At 41.1% G+C, this 19,285-nt stretch overlaps 1 protein-coding gene across 1 annotated transcript in view; it reads right to left on the bottom strand.

The window, feature by feature from the left end:
• The window catches only part of fbn1 (fibrillin 1), a 75,376-nt gene that overhangs the window by 48,842 nt on the left and 7,249 nt on the right, over window positions 1-19,285 (bottom strand). Inside the window, exons 6-15 of the mRNA XM_075478071.1 lie at window positions 18,313-18,408; window positions 8,946-9,143; window positions 7,919-8,044; window positions 6,734-6,859; window positions 5,572-5,724; window positions 5,232-5,465; window positions 1,363-1,518; window positions 1,152-1,271; window positions 934-1,059; window positions 320-442 (exon numbers count right to left, since the gene is read on the bottom strand). Coding sequence (XP_075334186.1) covers window positions 320-442; window positions 934-1,059; window positions 1,152-1,271; window positions 1,363-1,518; window positions 5,232-5,465; window positions 5,572-5,724; window positions 6,734-6,859; window positions 7,919-8,044; window positions 8,946-9,143; window positions 18,313-18,408 — 1,458 coding nt within the window. The remainder of the gene's footprint in view (window positions 1-319; window positions 443-933; window positions 1,060-1,151; window positions 1,272-1,362; window positions 1,519-5,231; window positions 5,466-5,571; window positions 5,725-6,733; window positions 6,860-7,918; window positions 8,045-8,945; window positions 9,144-18,312; window positions 18,409-19,285) is intronic.

Here is a 19,285-nt window from a genome sequence, read left to right as displayed (position 1 = left end):
TTGGTTGTTGGCTTTGTTAACATGCTGTTCTATCAATTCAGGAGATGGCCAAATTACTTAATCCTGCACCAGACCAGTTTACTGAAGTCTGTCTGCTAAAATCTCAAAATAGGCGGGCCCCAACTATCAACACGTCCAGCTGGCAAGCCAGGATGTTGAGGGATTTTTCCAAGGCTTTTAGGGGGATTTTTACTCTGTGCGTTAAGACTCACTTAACAGAAGTACTAACATGCCAGAGACGTAGCCACCCTTCAAGCTGCAGGAGAGCAAGCAGGAGAATATATGACTCTAATCTATTGTACAAATACAAATGTCTCACCAACACACATGCGTCCACTGGTGTCAAGCAGATATCCAAGTTTGCAGATGCATTTGAAGCTGCCATCTTCATTGATACAGAGTCCATTGAGGCACATGTTCCTAATCAAACACTCATCCTGGTCTGTGGACAAACAGAGACTGAATGATAATTTGCAAGTAATTAGTTCAAGTGGTTTTGCATGGTTTACTAAAAACTATTTATGTATAAATGACATGAGTTCCTTGACAATCAGATTGTCACTGAACCGAACCGCTTTAACTGAAAAGAATAGGCGTCCTGAGTTCTAAGTTTTCTAAAATGACACAAAATAAATAGATGCTCGAAACTAAAAAGCAAATACTAATAATATTCATTCTTTTGGAAAATGGTTAGCAATATAAAATGCACATATTTTGTATTCAATGAGCTGAAACACACAAAACCACAAGTATGATCATTTAAATCCCACCTTCCAAATTACATGCCTCCAGCAAGCATTCATATTAAATCACCACGTCCAACAGATCCATGGTCCATTAAACATTAACATTAAATATATTGTGGTTCTTAACAAAAAACACTCCTTAAATATGTTTCTACTCCATAAATGCAGATGTAGGTACTTAACAGACCTTGACAATTTTTGCCATCTGCTGAAATGTCAAAGCCAGCATTGCAGACACAGTGGAAGCTGCCTTCCGTGTTCACACAGCGGCCGTTGTTGCAGATACGACCATTGGCCACACATTCGTCCAGATCTGGCAGAAACAAACACACAAAGCACAATAAACACATGCATCCTCTTAAGAGTGTCTGTATGTGTGTTTGTATCGAGGTGCGTATGTGTCACCCCGGCACTCTGTCCTGGTTGAAGTTGACTGGAAACCAGCAGGACACTGACAGATGTAAGACCCGGGGGTGTTCACACACTTTCCGTGCGCACATGGGCTTTTCTCACATTCATCATCATCTGGAGAGCAGACACAAAGTTACAAAAACTTTCTTAGTCTAACTTAAACTTGATATCAAACAAACCCGCATCACACTCTTTCAAAACTTACCGATGCACTCGCCCCTTCCATCCAACCGGAACCCCATGTTGCACTCACAGCGATATCCTACGCCACCCGCCATGGGGATACATCGGCCATTCAGGCAGAGGTTGCGATAGGCCTGGCACATGTTGGTGATATTCTGTGTTTGGATTATGATAGGACCTGACAGAAACAATCAAATTAATGTGTTACCAATGAATCATAAAGTGAAAAGATTTATTCATTGCCAAATAAATTTGGTCCAAACAAATTTGAGGTACCACTTACAGATAATCCTTACATAGCAGTACAAACAAAGTAGTAGAAGAAAAGTGACATCTCACCTGCCTGCAAAAGCTTGGTAATTCATAAGCATGTGGCCTTGCCAGGCCTGTTTGCCTGCAGCATTTGCAATGTATCGAGATTTGGTATGAGCCAAATTTTTCCAATTTGGGTTAAAATGATTGATTTAGATTAGTACCAAGTTCAAACAAAAAATGCAACCAAAAGTGCTTTACAGAGCAGAGGCAAAATATATGAGTACACACATACACGGACAAATAAACAATTTAAATAACAACTCTAAAAGGCAGCCTGCAAGCAGCAATATAATATTCAGAAAATAGAAAATAAAATAAAAGTACATGAAACACTCTGAAAGATAAAAGCTCTGAATGAAGTTGATTGACTTAAACATAAGCTATTTTAAAAAGGTACATTTTATTCCAAGTCTTAAAACTTAAAACCAGATTTTTACAGGTTTATCATTTTGTATCGAGACAGGAAGCTGGTTCCTCAAGTAAGGAGCCTGAGAGCTGAAGGCTCTATTTGGAAATTCTGGGGACCACAAGTAAACCTACCCTCTGAGAGCAAAGACTTGTAGTAGGATTATTGGGAGCAAAAATATCTTTACGGTAAGATGGAACTAAGTCAGGGCTTTACGTGTCATAAGGAGGATTTCAAATTCTACTCTAAATTTTACCAGGAGCCACTGTAGAGAGGCTAACACAGGTAAAGTGTGATCTCTCTTGGCAGTAGCAGTCAGTCCTCTGGCCACAGCATTCTGGATCAACTGGGATATTTTAAGGAAGTTATTTGGACACCCAGATAAAATTGCACTGCCGTAATATAGTCTAAATGTAATGAACGTGTAAACCAGTTTTTCAGCGTAGCTTTGGTATAGCATGTTCCTGATTTTGGAAATCTTTTGCAGCTAAAAGCAGACCACTCTAGAGTTAAATATGAGAGTTAAAAAACAAATCCTGTTTAAAAATACACCCAAGCTCCTCACAGTAGTACTGGAGGCCAAACTAATACCATCCAGAGAAAGTCAGGGCCAAGAACAAGGTTTTCCAAGCCTTCATATGACAGAAACAAGCTTGTGACTTCAATAACCAATTAGTTTCCTGAAATTTCATAGACATATAGAGCTGGGTATCATCAGCATAACAACTGAAATGTATGTCATCTTTCGTGATGATATTTCCTAAAGGTATCATATGTAGACAGAACAGAACTGGTCCAAGAACAGAACCCTGTGGAAAACCATAAATAACTCTCTTATGTGTGAAAGAAACCATTTACATTAACAAACTGAAATCTGTCAGATTGATATTCCTTAAACCAGTCCACAGAGGTCCCCATGTGTGCGTGGGTTCTCTCTGGGTACTCCAGCTTCCTCCTCACATGCATGTTAGGTTAATTGGTGTCTCTAAAATTGTCCTTAGGAGTGAGTAGCCCCTTTTACACTGAGGAAGAACCCGCGTTTAATTCGCAAATTTAGTGTGTTCGCTGTTCCTTTCACACTGACGATCCGGGCTGGGGTGTCAACTCGATAAGTCTTTTTGCCGAGCCGAATTTGATGTGATAAAATTGACGCGGGATGGACGTGGGCGTGGCGTGACGTGAGGAGTTTAAGACAGGATGGACAGTTTCACTTCAAGTTTTACTCTGCAAGTTCGAGACATTTTTGTTACCTTGCGCCTCACATGTGGCTCAACAAGTTCCACAAAGTCGAAGGTTTGCCGCAACATCCGAAAATGCTTTCTCCACTCGTCGTCGTCAAAACTGTTCAGAGCATTTGACCAAAACACCAACCCTTGTGGTCTTGCCGTCGTCCACACTCTTCTTGCAGACACGTGTGTTCAGAGCCATGACAGCTAAACGTCTTCGTCGATTGCGTCGACGCTGTTCGCGTTCTTCTTGGACATTATAGTGCTCTTGTATTCTCCATTTGTCTCGCATTTGTTCTTCGGCGGCATCCCACGTTGTGACCATCCACACCCGTAAAATAACATCTCCATGAACTGCATATACACTTGCAAAAACAAGTCCTCAAGGTGTCCCGCCATCGTTGGTTTGAAAAATTTGAGTTGTATTTAGGCCTACCTCCGACGCATGGCTTGTGCCTACGTCATTGTACACGCCCAGCATTTTATGTGTTTCGTGTGACGCTCTGCCACTAGGCAACGCCCCCGGAACTCGGCTTCAGGCGGCACGGATCACCGAATACGCCAAGCTTTCACATTGCTCGACGCAGGATGAAGTGGCAATTTGGACCCGCGATGGTAGCGGATCTCAGTGTGAAAACAGCTAGTGTGAGCGTGTGTGTGGTTGTTTGTCTCGTTTGTCTCTGTGTGGCCCTGTGGTGGACTCGCGACCTGTCCAGGGTGTACCTCGCCTCTCGCCCGATGGCCGCTGGGTTAGGCTCCAGCCCCCCCGGGAGCCAACCGACGGATTAAGCGGGTATAGAAAATGGATGGATGGAGTCCACAGAGGTTCCCATGATCACAACGTTGAGTTCAAGTCTTTGTAATAAGATGTTGTGGTCAATGGTGTCAAATGCAACACTAAGGTGTCGGGACTTTTTAAGCTATGGTTTAATTACAGCTAACTCACGGCTGGTACAAAGCCATTCAATACAGATTGTTTTGAAGGAGTAAAGAAGTGTTGATAAGGAGTAAAACATCCCTTTACAACCCAGTTAAACCAACAGGGAACAAACAGATTAAATAAGGTTTAAAATCGCCTTTTTTATTATTTTTTGTAAGATAAAACATTTCTAATAGACACAACTATTTACTATCTTAAAAAAAATTGATGAATATAAATAATGAGTTGTTCTGGCCCCGGGCAAGGCTTTCTGATATGTTGTAAAACTATCTTTTCAGGCTAGGCAGAATTCTTCACACTGATGGAACCCCTTTTTCTCATTTGTTGTTATAAGATACGCAATTGTGTATCGTACCAAGGAGAATACCTATTATGAGCCAATACTTCTTCCCCTAACAGAGCGACAGCATCAAGAGTTAAACACAGATAGACTGCAGCACTGTCAACCAGACAGACTAGTTGCATGGGAGTAAGGTTTGGGGAAATGTCTTCTATAGCATTCAAATATGGAGATGTAGGCAACAATGATAACAATTGTTTCTTGAATCTGGACACAGCATTGTTAGAAAGACATCTGCGGAAATTATTGAAGATCAAGAGTGTAACTGTGGCAGTATGTGGGTTTTGTCACCATCTGAGCAGTACTGAGACTGTCATTCCTAAAATCAACATGGATATTGAAATCCCCCACTAATAATCCTGTCAATATTAAGGACTTATACAGGTGAGACATTTGCGGTCTACAAATGTATCCAGAAAATTGTCATTTAAAATAAACTCGTTCTGCAACATATTCTATGAATATTTTTAAATCAGCTGTCAAAGTTTTCCATCATTAGCATGTATCTAACTAGCTCAAGGGCAAGCATGGGTTGTTGTAGCTCAAAAAGAGGATCTAGATAATCCAGACACAATCCAGACTGGTAGGTTGAGCAATACACAACCCAGTACGAGTTCAGAACTACTTTGACACAACCAAAGAGAAGCAGAAAGTAAGGGTATACCTGGTGGAGGAGGCTGTATAGGTAGTCCTGGAAATTGACCCGGTATTTGAATTGGGATCTGGCCTGGATATTGGTTGGGAATTTGACCAGGAATAAATCCAGGTATTGGCCCAGGAACTTGGTCAGGACGTGGAACTGGGTAGATGAATGGTATGTCCGGAGACCCAGGGACACGATCAGGTATCAGCACCTCTCTGTTATCAAGTGTCTGGATGCACAGTCTCTGGTACTCCTCTAAAATGAGCACATTGAAAAACAAAGAAAGGTTTGCTCTGTGTTGAGACATTGAGACTCATGAGAAAGGAAAATTGAAAAGCATTGTGATGATGAGGGACTCAACCTGTTCCACGCATGGGGCACATTTCAGGGGTGGAATTGTCAGACCAGCAGCGCCCACTATCACAGCAGCACTGCATTTTGGTCAACAGCTGCGAGTTTTGGTTGGCACACCGCCCATTCAGCAGGGAAGCGTAGCAGTACCCACCACGAGCATCTGTAGGAAACAACACAGCATGAAGTCTCGTGCTGTATGGAAAATGGCCTGTGCTGTCTACATGTTAAGAAAACTGGCCAGAGAACAATCAAAAAGTTTTTTTTGTTTTTTTTTAAGAGTTTCCATCATTTGGAGGATGGAAGCCATTTGCAATAGTCATCATTTCATATTTATGAGCGCTGCTCCTTGATCCTGCAGTTTCTGGCACTGTGCACCAGCATGACTCACACTAAAGCTCCCTATTAACATAAATACTTCATGTATTGTTTCACACTCTGCTCATCCAAGATATTCGGCGAGAGAACCTGACAGACTACACCACTGATTTTTGGGCAAGTTTGACACAAACTCAGAGATAGATGGATTTGGATGGAGGTAAAAGAAGTTCAGTCCTTATGGGTCAAGATAAGTGGTGTTACTGCATGTAAAACAAGACTAAAATGTTCGGCACAACAGTTTTCTGGCACGAAGGACTCAGACATTCCTTCTGCACAAGCATGCTGTACTTGAAGCGGGGAGGGGGGGGGGGGGGGGGGGGGTGTGTGTGTGTGTCAATGTGAATGTGTTTTTGCATATGTTTGTAGGTGCGTGCACGCAAGTGTAACAATGTGCACAAACGTCTAATGGATTATTCCTACCCACATTCTTCCCTGATCTGTTCTGTGTGAAACTGAGCTGGACTAGGGAGCGCTACAGATTTCTTTTCTGCCTTTTCATTCTACTTATTCCAAAATGTCCACTGAGTTCAATTTACCACTCTCATCACGTGCTCCTCACTCTTTGAAGAGAGTATGGCTCATTGTTGTGGAACCACAAACAAGCAAGTGGCAACTGACCTAAATTCTACCAGCTGGAACGTTGGATAGATTTCAGTAGGTTCTGCTCTTAATGCCAGACATAGAAGGAACTTAAATTATGTCTCTTATATGATCTCTTCTACCAGCAAAAAGAAAAAAAAAGTAAGTAAAACCCAGCTGATTATTAACAAGCAGAATAGTCGGGAACTCACCTATACACCTGGATCCATCAACGGAGCTGTAATATCCCTGAGGACATTTGCAGAAGTAGCTGCCTACAGTATTGGAGCATTCACCCGAACTGCACAGACCTGGAATGTTTGAGCACTCATCCAGATCTGAGAAGAAAAAAACAGAGGTCTGCACTGTTATCAAACTTTTAAATAAATACAAACAAAGTAAAAACAAAAGTTTAAACTTAAAACGTGAATGTCTTCACCACTAAAGCACACGTTGGCTATGAATATGGAAATGAGACATGGTCACAGGATATTAAAACCAGGGTCCACTGCAGCTGTTCCTGCGTTAGGACCGTTTTCCATAAAGTGTTCAAAATCAGACAGAATGTCCTTTAAGAAATACTCTGTAACTTAAACTCGTTTGAAATGTCTTTTACACACTCCAGAAGTTTTCCGGCAATTATAACTGGGCATAAACTAGTACATATTTTACTCTGAAAATGGGTGCCAGACAACCGGAGTCAAAGTTGGTCTGGAAATCGTCAAATTCGTGTCTTAATGAGCCAGTATTTTTCACAGGCTTACTGTGGGCTTTTTTTTTTTTTTTTTTTGTATTTGCAAGCGATGAAGAGAGAAAACTTTTAATATAAATGGTTCTCTTTTTTTTGGATTCAAATACTAAACACACCATGGGTCTCTCAGAGGCCACATTTGAGAAAGAAATAAGATGAAAATTAAAATGTAATAATTATGAAAGTATGTCAGAAGCTGATAGTTAACAATCCTCAGCTGATAGAAGTGTCTTTTTAAAACATACACGACAACATAATCCTCCCTCATTTCCTCAACGTTTGATTGATGTGCAGTGCAATAAATTGAGCTGAGGAACTTAAACATATAGCAGGAAAGAAAACATTTTAGGTTAGCAACCTCACATGTCAGAGCAGCACAGCTGACAGAACACTGGGTGCCACTTTGGTTTAATTAAACTTATTTCAAGGGAAGAGCAAAAAAAGTGCCTTATGTGTGGTCTTCTTCCCACAAAGTAATAATCAGAATGCCACGACTGAGGTGAAGTTAACCACACAGAGACGGATGTGGCTTTGAACTCTCTCAACTTTTAGAAACTTTTAAAATACTTTTAAGACTACTCTTTGATTCAAGCCACTGACACTGGTGGCACAGCTTTACCATGACGGCTTCTGGCTTAATCCTTACCATCACATTTCTGTGAGATCTCGTTGAACTTGTGCCCAGCGGGGCATTTACATTCAAAGGATCCCACAGTGTTGATGCAGTTTCCTCCTTGACAGATTCCAGGGATGGCTTGGCACTCATCCACATCTGAACATACAGAGTATACAGTTTATAACTAATATTCACATGAGCAACATCAAAGACATGCATACCAACTAATACTAATACACAAATGTACACACCACTGCATGTGCATGGACAGACACTGGGTCTGTTTAACACTCAGGTTCTGATTATTCTTTGAAAGTGACAAAGTAGAAGAAGATGAATGTGTCCTGAAGGAGGAGCTTAAACCTGAGGAAAGTTGACCTCGGAAATGTATGCATGTATAAAACACAGGAGTGTATGTAGTAAAAGAGTAGGTTAAAGGGTTAATCACGTGAAACGGCTGCTGTTTATGAAGATAAAGAATGACACTATGATGTCATTGATTAGGCACACCAGGTTTGAAATCTGCTATTTTGTGAGTTATACTGATGACTTTATTAAATTAATGTAATGAATTTGACCAACTAAAACGCAGGTCTCAGGCTGAAAACCTACAGGAGGCTGTGACCTGATGCAGTCTCAGAGTACTCCATGTTCCTCTGGGTTCTGGCTCAGGTCCGCCTCCCCTGCAGAGGTTCTGACGTTGTTGGGTCTGGAGCAGGGCCGCCTTACCAAAAATGAGCTCTCCCACGTGGCACCGCCACTGACCCGTGTTACTGACTCTGACAGTGCCGCCACAGCGGGTGTTTTAGGGCATTCCATACACATGTGGGAGGCACTGCCACCCACCCCAATTTAACCCAATTAGAACTAATCCTCTGGAGAGGGGATGGCAGAGAAAGAGGGGCAAGGGCAGACAAGGAGGAAGAAGGAGTTAAAATGGGAAGAAAGGATAAAAGCAGCACTTTACTGACAGAACGAGAGGCGGGGGAGAGTGACACAGGAAAAGAAAGATACGAAAACATAAAAAGAGACAGAGGCTCTGAGGAACAGACTTTACCTTGGCACGCCCCGGTGCGGTGGTTTGGTATGAACCCTCTTCGGCAGGGGTGAGGCTGGGCTGGGCACATCTCACAGGGGTGACCCCACGCCCGCCCCACTGTGGCGCAGCACAAAGTTTTTGTGCAGACAATGCCTGTGAGCTGGCCTTGACACATCTGGTTATTCACAGAGGCGAAGCATGGCCCAGTGCGGTAGTCTGCAGAAGCAAACCAGGAGGTTGGTTTTCTCTAAACTTAGATTAGTCTCTTTACTTCCAGTACAAACACAAGAAATTTTGTGGATTATAGTATTTGGTGGCCAGTTGAACATGTAAACAGAAGTTGAAATCATTTGTGAAATTTCTCTAACCAAAATTGTGAAAAAGAAACCTTTAGCAGCACTTATAAAAACCTGTAACCTGAGCTTTACTTTTTGTGTAAATTACATATGCAGTGTTGATGCCATTAACAAAAACCTTCAAACTGAAAGTAACTTTGCATGACATCTATAACACACTCACACAATGTGATGCAAGTGCCTCAGAGTGGACAGGAACATACTCCATAAAGAATACATTGTTTGTTCTTGATTTTTTCAATCAGCTCGGCCCTCGGGTGCATTGTATGTGTGTGTGTGTGTGTGTATGTGTGTGTGAGATAAAGAGGAGGTCTGGAAAACCTTTTAAAGGTGTGTGGGTGGCTGTGGAGAGTAAAAAAATACACCCAGACAATGAAAAATCAGTCTGCTGCAGTATTATATGAGCATTGGCTATTAAGTTAACTGTGTTGTGTCTTTGCAGAGAAATGGCAAATGTAGCATGTAGTTTGCTGCTATTTGTTATTTTTCTAGTGATATATGATCCAAGTGGGATAGATCATTATCCCTAAGGCCAGCTGATGTGATCTATGGAACATAGAAGGTGATTTCCACACAAGCCACAGCAGCCTAGAATTAAAACTAAATAGCTTTTAACAAATATTATCGCATGAAGAAAGTCCCTTCATCAAGAAGGTTCTTCTCTCCTCCCTCTCAAACTGCTTTAAACCCTCATTCCCCTGAGCCGGCTGCTTGCATGCATCTATCCCCTCACATCATTCTCTCTCCAAACACCACTCCTTAGTTACAAACTCCCTCCTGATTCAACAAAAATCACTGAATCTTATCAGGTGAAAGATTAGAAGATGGTGAAACACAGATAGGGACCGGGAGGAGGAGAGAAGGAAAAACACATCACTCCCAAAAGAATCTGGATGTGATCCAAAAGCAAAAATCATTTCCACATTTCACAGCAGACAACAGACAGCGAGAGGAAAGAGGGAGACCAGTTCCAACAGTGCAGTCGTTTAAAACAAACGAGACATTGTGCGTTTCCCGTGTGGACCGAGGCCCAGCCCAGACCCGTCACGTGCACCACAGCCTCCACGGTCTCTCTGCCTCTGGCACCAGCTCTGTGTGAAACAGAACTGGGTCATCTTTCTTTCTCTTTCTCACTCCCTCCTGCTTTGACTCTACTGGAGACCAAATGCTTTTGATTCTTTGTCGACTTCTCCTTCCACCAAGAGCTGGAAATTAACTAAGTGCATATAACCAAGTACAATTTGGAAGAAACTGTATGTTTTACAAATTTTCCAACTAGGGAATGTTCTGCACAATCACTGAGGGAAATGTCCCACTTATAAACCCACTTCATTACCTTAACAACCACAAAAACATTACTATATCAATTCTCATTATGTGGCACATTGTGAAATAATTTGAACAACTACTTGTGGAGCTGCAGTAATGCAAAAACTTTACATTGTACCTGCTACACCAGTTATAACAGTTACATAATAGAAAAATGTAGCATTCTATCAAATGCAGTTTTTCATTTTATATCCTAAAGTTTAGAATATTGATACCATTCTCAGGTCTACATAATACATGAAGTCAACTGAATTGTTAGTCAGCTTGCATTAGCAGTAGGACAACAACCAGCCAGTCTCTATCCAAACCTCATTGTTTCCTAAATATTCCTGACCAGAACAAAACTAGCAGTCCTCTGGATCCAGTTTCATATTTAGCCCATTCGTGTCAGTTTACGGATAGAGCATATTTCTAAACACAAAACACCGACTAGAGTAATTCACATCGATATAAAAAAGAACAATCACAAAAACCCCAGACAAAAATAAGAGGAAATAGTGAATGACAAAAGCATGGAGTCTTAGGATAAAATCAAAGATGAAATGCGATCAGTGTTTTCCCGTTAACAACAGAAAGGCTAAAGAACCAGGACAGATCTTTGGATAGGTTTTAAAGATTCCTGATGACGTGTAGTGTGTGAAACAAGCAGTCAAAACCAAACAGCAGAACATTTCCACTTTGGGGTTGCAGATTTAAACTTTCATACATAACCAACCTACAGAATCATTTCCCTAACCTAGTGGGTGGCTAACTTTCAGGACAGGCAATTTGGAAAAAGATTTATCAAACGATAGCAGTCAGCGAAACATTATTTAGACATCAGCCAGTCCCTGCTTTCGCATCTCAAACTGGTCCAAAAGGCTGCAGCTCAACTTCTGACAGGCACACACAAGGGTGATCACATTTTGCCTCCAAGTTAATCTAAAAACTGATCTTAAAATTTTCCTGTTTGTTTCAAGTAATTGGAGAGATTACGATCTTATCTCTAAGATCTTTTAACTTTACACATTCCAAAAAGATGTGAAAACTCATTTCTATTCTTTGGTATTTTAATCAAACAAGTTCATGACTTTTGATCAATTTTGCTTGAATCCATTTGCTTGGTTTGTGTTGCTTTTACTAATTCAGCTTTGATTACTCATATTCTTTTAGTTGTACAGCATTTTGTTAAAAGCTTGCTATCTTTAACCACGCTTTTAAATAAACCGTCTTGCCTTATTAGTGATGTGCATGCATACTCAGGTTGACGGCTCATATCATCTTGGTGCATTTCTTTAATTTCAGCTCAATGTAAGAGTCTCTACAGTTGTTTCGCTGCTCTCATTTTCTTCCAGCATGTGTGTGTGTTTCTCAACTGTGCTGCTCTGTGTGGCTCTACTTCACACAATCCAGATCTGCAATCATGAACAGATGCTGGATCCTGGTCCCAAGGATACTCAGTGTGTTGGGAAAGAGTCAAGATTGTGCTTGAGTCACGAGGAAAAACCAAGTCTCTGTGATGTCACTAAATGGCCTGTGAAATGCTGTTTTTAATACCTCAAGTTCAGGATTTGGTCGTCACTGTCAGTGTCTGTCTGGAGCTACCAAATTTGGACAAGAGGGTGGAGTGGGAGAGTGGTGCTTAAATGCTTGTTGGACAAAAACATGTTTCTTTTAAAATATGGAATTATTTTAAGAGGGATCACTAGCACATAAGCACCATAAGAAAAACTTGTTGAGTCAGTATTTCAAGACAGAAATTGATGCTCTCTTAATGGGGTTCCACTGTAGTAAAAAGTGTTGGAGTCAGCACCTAGTGGCCATCAGTGGTATTAAACTTTAAGGTAGTTCTGCATTGGTTTCAGGACAGCAGACTACTTTATCCATTGTTTTATACAGTACGTAAACCAGAAATGCTGACATACAGCTCTGAGTGGTGCTTATACCTATATTCCCAATATACAAAATATAACCCTATAAAAGGGCAATATCAGTAATAATAAGAAAAACATGTGTGGGGTCATTTTTAAATGATTTCTCAACTGTATACTATAGTCTGTTTGTAGCACATGAAGCATAGTGCATTCATACAGTATCACAGCTGAGCAGATGGTGGTGTCGAGCATTGTCTGCTCAGTAAGTTACTAACCTGTTTGTGAAATACATTTCTGGAAAGTTAAACAATGGCTAACCCACTTTGTTGTTTGCTTTCTCTCGTCACCACCGCCTCCCTTCTCATGCGGCCATTCGCTACACTGAACAGCGAATCGAGCGAGCTCTTTAAACGACAGCTGCGACAACAACTTGAATCTACTACTTGAATCTGACAATGGCAAAGGGGCACACACTCCAAAAATACGAGAGAGACAGATAATCACAGACGTTCCAGACGTGCCCAACGTCTGATTGTCGGTTTGGTGTCCTTTCAACAAAGTGAGCTTTAAAGGCGATACATTATGCCCCCCTTTTTTTAACAATTTGACACAATTTTCTGAAGTCTTATTAAGAGACATAAGAGACGGGCTTTGGTCAAAATACCTGTTGGTTTAAGCACAGTGGCTCTTGTCTCTGTTTGGTGAGGTGGAGACTTAGCATGTGCTCAACTTTGCCCACAGTCTGCCTCTCTGCTGAGGTCAGCAGCTACTACCTCTTGCACCAAATGGACCAAGTTGTTTCGCTATTTCTTACGGGAACATTCCCTCAATTATAGTTTATCCACTGGGCGCTTATATCATCTGAGGCTGGTGGTAGATGTGAGATGCATTCTCCACAGTACAGCTGTCTTCATCGGTACAGCAGGGTGGATGCCAGCGGGCGGGGCTCAGAGGTCAAGGCTTAGCAGAGGAGGTAGATTAAACTTGACGAGTGACATAAATTTGAAATGAAAATCAAAATGGCTCATTAAATTAGGAACTTTCAAACAAAGGGGCACTAAAAAAAAAAATGCCATGGTTGTGTTTTTGGAGTTTTACACTTACACTTTACACTGACTTCAGATACACAAATATTCTCTCAAAAACAGAAAAAGTAAGAAAAATTATTTTTCCATAATATATCGCCTTTAAAACAGTCAACCAGTTGTCAGATATCTTCTGTCTACGTAAAGCCGGCATCAACAAAGCAACACACTGTTTAGGAAAATCAATTACAGAAACTCTGGAAGCTTTTTCACATAGTACACATCTGACATATTCCAGCCTATCATAGCCTCCTTTGAAGGAGAGCAAGTATTGAAACTCAAACATCTGAGAAAGGAATAAAGTAAATACAAGCACAGCATTTTAACAGTCAGCTGAGGTAAACAGGGAGAGGCAGACAGCTGTTGGGTGAAAATTGTGTCATTTCATTCGTCATCTTTCTGTCTCTGTGTACTGCATACAGCTGGGGGATCCACCCATGTCCTGTACATCTGAGAGTAATCGCACGTGTTCACACACTTAAAACACACACACATGGTATGTCAGCTCATTTCAGCCAAAATCTGGCCAGCGATGATCTCAGAGCACACCGAAACTTACAGAAATGTTCCTCCACCGTTTTTGGTTTACTGTTCTACTTTTGTAAAAAAATGTGGGGAACATATTATTGTAGCTTCGGCAAGCATGTACCCACATATCGTAATGGAGAGCTTGTGTTTGTGTTTAGGTGGAGGTGCGTTTACTGGAAGGAGGTCCGCTGGGGAGTGGGTCAAAAGAGTTTCCTTGAGTGATTCAAGAATTTATTCACACAAGCAAAAATCTTGCACTTTTTCCATATTATTGCAGATGATGCTTATTAAAGACATCTTGCATGTATTTACATAAAAATAGTTTATACCACTGTATCTGTGTATGCATGTGTTTGTGTGATTTGTGCTTGCATGCACAAGTTTTGGGGTCATATATCTGGGTGGGGTCTTCCCTATTGGCAGGTCATCAGGATTATTCCATTCTCCCAGAACTAACAAGTTAAACATGCACTAAAACACACATGGAGACACACACTTGTTAATCTATCTACTGAGGTTTGCATTGGGATAGAACAGGGGCTGATAGGCAAAAAGGCATTAAGAGACAAGAGAATCCCTCGGCTGACTGACTGACTTCCTCCTGGTGCTATAGTTGATTTTTATTTTTTTTTTGACTGTGTAGCTCACGTGTTGCCACGTTTCAGGCCAGTCTTTCACCACCATCCCAAGTGAACTCAGTGGCGTCATAGCAAAAGCTAGATTTTATTGCTCTGTTGTTAAATGACTCTGCAGAAGGAGGAGAGAGCCTTGAATGCAGCAGCACTGTGCCTGCTGCATTCTCACAAATTCCACATTCCAACCTAAATCACATTTGTAGCCAACAAAGAACACGTTGATGTACAAGTCAGCAGTGTATGGTGGCAGGATCACTGGTCAGCAGATAACCAGTCACTTGGGCAGCATGCAGCTCTCCAGCAGTGATGTGTTCGAGACCTGAGAGCAGCAGGATATTTCTACATTCAAGAAAGCCTCAGAGTCCCTAGTGCAACTACTTCTCCCCTGGTCAGATCACATGTTTGTCAAAAGCTCGTGTTCTTGCTAATGTGATAAGATCAAGCCATAATGGGGCACGGTTCTGTAAATTACATTAAATACCTAGTGGGGTGTGCATACACATGTGTTTTATGCATGTGCTAGTGTTTATGTGAGAGCACAATGACTTTCCCCTGGGAGGTGATGGATCCTTGCCAAGGAAATTCCAGTGAAAGTAACTTAGCCTAAAACGCCACTGAATCCACACGCCTACATTCTCTACCTGTCTTGAAATAACCAAAGGTGAAATGAAGGAACAACAAAATATGGGTGGGTTACAAATGCACGTCATTAATCAATCAATTTATTTAGAGCTATTTTGAATGAAAAGGGAAAACAAACCTAGACATAAAATTGAACAAAATTATAATCACCTGTACCTGAAAACCAAAAAGTGTGCTGCTTTCACTTCATCAGCCAACTATGTGCCAAATGGAAACAAAACAACAACAACTTGTCAGCGTTGGTCAAGTCCTAACTGGCTTCTTGCCAATCTTGAACATCCTCACACTAAAAGATTTAAAAATAACGGTGCATCAGCCAATATGGGAAATCTGTAAGATTGTCGAGGCAAGGTGTGCTATCAAGGAGCAATGTGTCATCTAATGTGATCTCACCATTGACAGCCTGAGCCTGTTTCTGCACTACATCAGTATGTCTGCAATATTTGTCAGGGCAAGACAGGCCATTAAAATGACATTAGTGAACAGGAAATTTTCTTTTTACCGGAAAACAATACAAGAAGTTTTACATTTTCATGGGAATTTGCTTTTTATATTCAAAAGTTTGGTCCTCAGTAACCTAACAGTTAAGAAATAGTCAATGCTGCCGAGAGATCAAGATTTACAGAGTGAAATACATATGTGGTCATAGAAAAGTGTAAAACCTTCTGTTTGTCAGGAATTGATTTAGCTCATTTCCCCTGGTTAAAACTTTAAGAGGCGTCACTTTACACAGTAATGCAGCCAAATTAAATGTACAAATGTGCTATCATGCCTGTCTGCATTATTTTAATTTTTTTGTGTGTTTCATGTTAGAGCACACAACTCATTCATTTGGAGACAGTAAAAAAAAGGAACAAAGCATTCCTATGTACAACGATCATTAGTAAGAATAATGAAAAAAATGAAACAATACCAGCATTTTATCATTACATGTATACTACTGAAAGACTCCAAAATAAACACAAACAACAGCATAGCATCTACCTGACATGTTGCAAATATAACAGCGCCAAAATAACACAGGCTATAGGTTTAATATAGCATAAATGGCCATATACAAAGAGATTTAGTACAAAAACAATGTAGACGATGTACAGCTGTAAGGTACTATCATTGATAGCCTATAGATACAATAAGCTATGGTGTGAAAATATCAAACCACAGTAGTACTCTTACTATCTACGCAGTCTGATTTTAGTGGTGTGACGCTCTGTACAACATACACAGTTTGTGCAGGTTCCAGGTATCCTTACCTCGTTCAGTCCTCCTGAGTTCTAAGGAGTTGCCACTACCACTATGGAAGTGTTGTTGATGCATGAACCAATGACCAGTGTGGCGCCTACGTATATATGTCTGTGGATCTAACTTAATGTCATATGAGCTCAGATGCAAACAGACTTTTAAAAAAATAAAGATTTTGCATTGATATAAAGCCTAAGCCAAGGGTTAAATGTGGCTGAATTAGAAAGTGGTTGGGGAGACGCAGTCAACAAAGGCTGCTGCCTTATCTTTCAGTGAGAAAAGGAGGTGATACTTTGACTGTTGGTTTAATGTTATCTAAAAGGAAAGGAGATTATTCCAGATCTCTGGCTTGTTTTACAGAGCCTTTTGGGCTCCCAGAGCCTGACATAATGTCTTCAAATTGCTTGTTTTGCTACCCAACGCTTCAAAACTGAAGATGCTCAATTAATAACATCATAGAAAAAGCTCAACCCTGAAATGCTGGATCCAAACAAAACCAAACAACTTAAATCCCTGGTTGTTTGTGAAACTTCTGAGCACTACATTATACTAGAGATATTCAGCAGTTTAAAAAATACAGATATGTAAAAAAGAAAAACACTCTGTGCTGACCAGTTCAGCGTAGCTAACATAGCTTTTGTAACAGCATAATGTGCAATGACACCAACGGATATCCAAATTAAATTCAACACCATGTTATGATCACCGAGTGGAGATGGAAACCAGCCTCCAAGCACAACAATTAGCTTCACTCAGAGACACATATCAATAAAGCAGAAAAAGTGAGTGGCCTGTTTGCATTCTCCTCACCTTGCATGGCAAATCTAAGTTTCAAAACCAGATGTGGTATTTGCATTACTTCCTTCACCACAGCACAGGGATTCTGAGATTCATTATGTTCCCTGAAAACTATGAACATCCTGAAGATAATGTGTGCTGAAAAAATGTTCAATTTGAATTCCTCAACAGTTATACACCATCTGGCCACACTTCTACAGGAAAGAGCAGATACCAAAGTATGTGTTCCACCAGATAAGGTCTGCTACTAAAACATCAGGCGACCAGATAGTGCTTATTGGCTGTAGGGTTTTAAGAACACACTAAAGTAAACCAAAGGACAAATCCTCGAGCAGACCCGCCTGACAGGTCTCTGAGACATGGCCTTGTTAAAGGGGATGTTACTAATTAAGAGCTCTGCTGTCAATCTAAATATTAGTGTTACAAGGCCAACACTTTGACCTCTGTAGGTCACTGCTGCCACAGACACTCAGAAAATACACAAAACACATGCACAGAAAGGCGTACACACGCATTTGCCTCAAACAGAGGACAGGCTGCCCTCGGTTTGTGTATACTTTGGAGCCTTTGCTCACATGTGCCGGAGAGCAACCACAGGAGGATGGGAGGTCTTCAGTTAACAAACAGCGCACACTCAGAAAGACATTACATACCCCAGAGCGTTGTTTCAGAGCACATGTGGAAAATAATGGTCATTTCTGAGCTCAAACTTGACATGCAAATATTCCACAACAAACCACATTGTCCCAGCCGGCGGCATGACTAAGCAGTCACATAAAAGAACCACCATTCAACACTGAGTCACGTTCTCACAAATGCAGCACGTGTGGATTTGAAAAGTGCACCGGCAGCCGTGAGTAGTGAATGTAGAGCACTGAGATGGTGGGATGTTGAGCTCTGTCGTGTGGCACTCTTACCTCTTTCACACTGGGCCCCGGTGAAGCCGTACGTGCACACACATCTGTTGGGAGCCACACATCTTCCTCCATTGAGACAGCCATTTTCGCAAACCGCTGGGGATGAAAAGAGATACCAACAAACCATGAGACGACACAAGGACTGTAATGTGAGCCACAATATCAGTGTGAGCTGTTTAAATGTCCTTCTGGTAGAATGCTTATAGTTTTTCTTTTCTTGTTGTATTTCACATGAGAAGACATGTGCTAGATGCCTGGCGACTCTCCTTCAGTAGCTCGAAAAATGATTATAGTGCACACACTAAATGAATATAGTAAGGATTCAAAATGAAGGTTTCGTCATCAGGATGCTGTTGTACACTGTGATAGATGTTTCAAAGGTTTTGACTAATAATCTCCTTAATCATCCTGGGCTATTCCTGCAAATAAGTTACTCAGAAAACTTGTGGATCTGAAGAGAACCTGTTTAATTCTTGTTTGCACATCAGCTCGGGAACAACAGAACCAATCGTCTGACTGCTACCTTAACCGACAACCTACAGCACCAGTGCTAAGCGACACGCCAGTGCTTATGGGGAGCCAAGACTACATGAGCAAACCAATCTATTCTTGGTTAAAATGCCCACAACTTCCATTTTCAAATGAAAGGAAAATTGGCCCTCTATAGACAAATACAGGCAAGCACCATAGGAAAACATGTCGCCATTTCTGCGGTGGGGCCTGCTTACTATATGCGCATGTTGCACTGCAACCCATCATGACAAGAGTACAATTTTCTTTTGCTTTTACTTTCTGTGTAATGTTCATTTTCACAACAATGTCTGGTAAGTCAGGAGAACCCTGCACAGTTCTCAGCTGCTCCAACAGCAGTGGCAAATGTCAACTTTGTAAAAAATTTAAAGGAAAAAAGGGAAACCTTTACTTCCTCAGACCAAACATAAAAAGGGACTAAGGCATTGCAATGCCTGTGGTA

Source organism: Odontesthes bonariensis, chromosome 1, assembly GCF_027942865.1.
Source record: "Odontesthes bonariensis isolate fOdoBon6 chromosome 1, fOdoBon6.hap1, whole genome shotgun sequence".
NCBI lineage: Eukaryota > Metazoa > Chordata > Actinopteri > Atheriniformes > Atherinopsidae > Odontesthes > Odontesthes bonariensis.
This window is presented reverse-complemented; position numbering and strand designations above follow the sequence as displayed.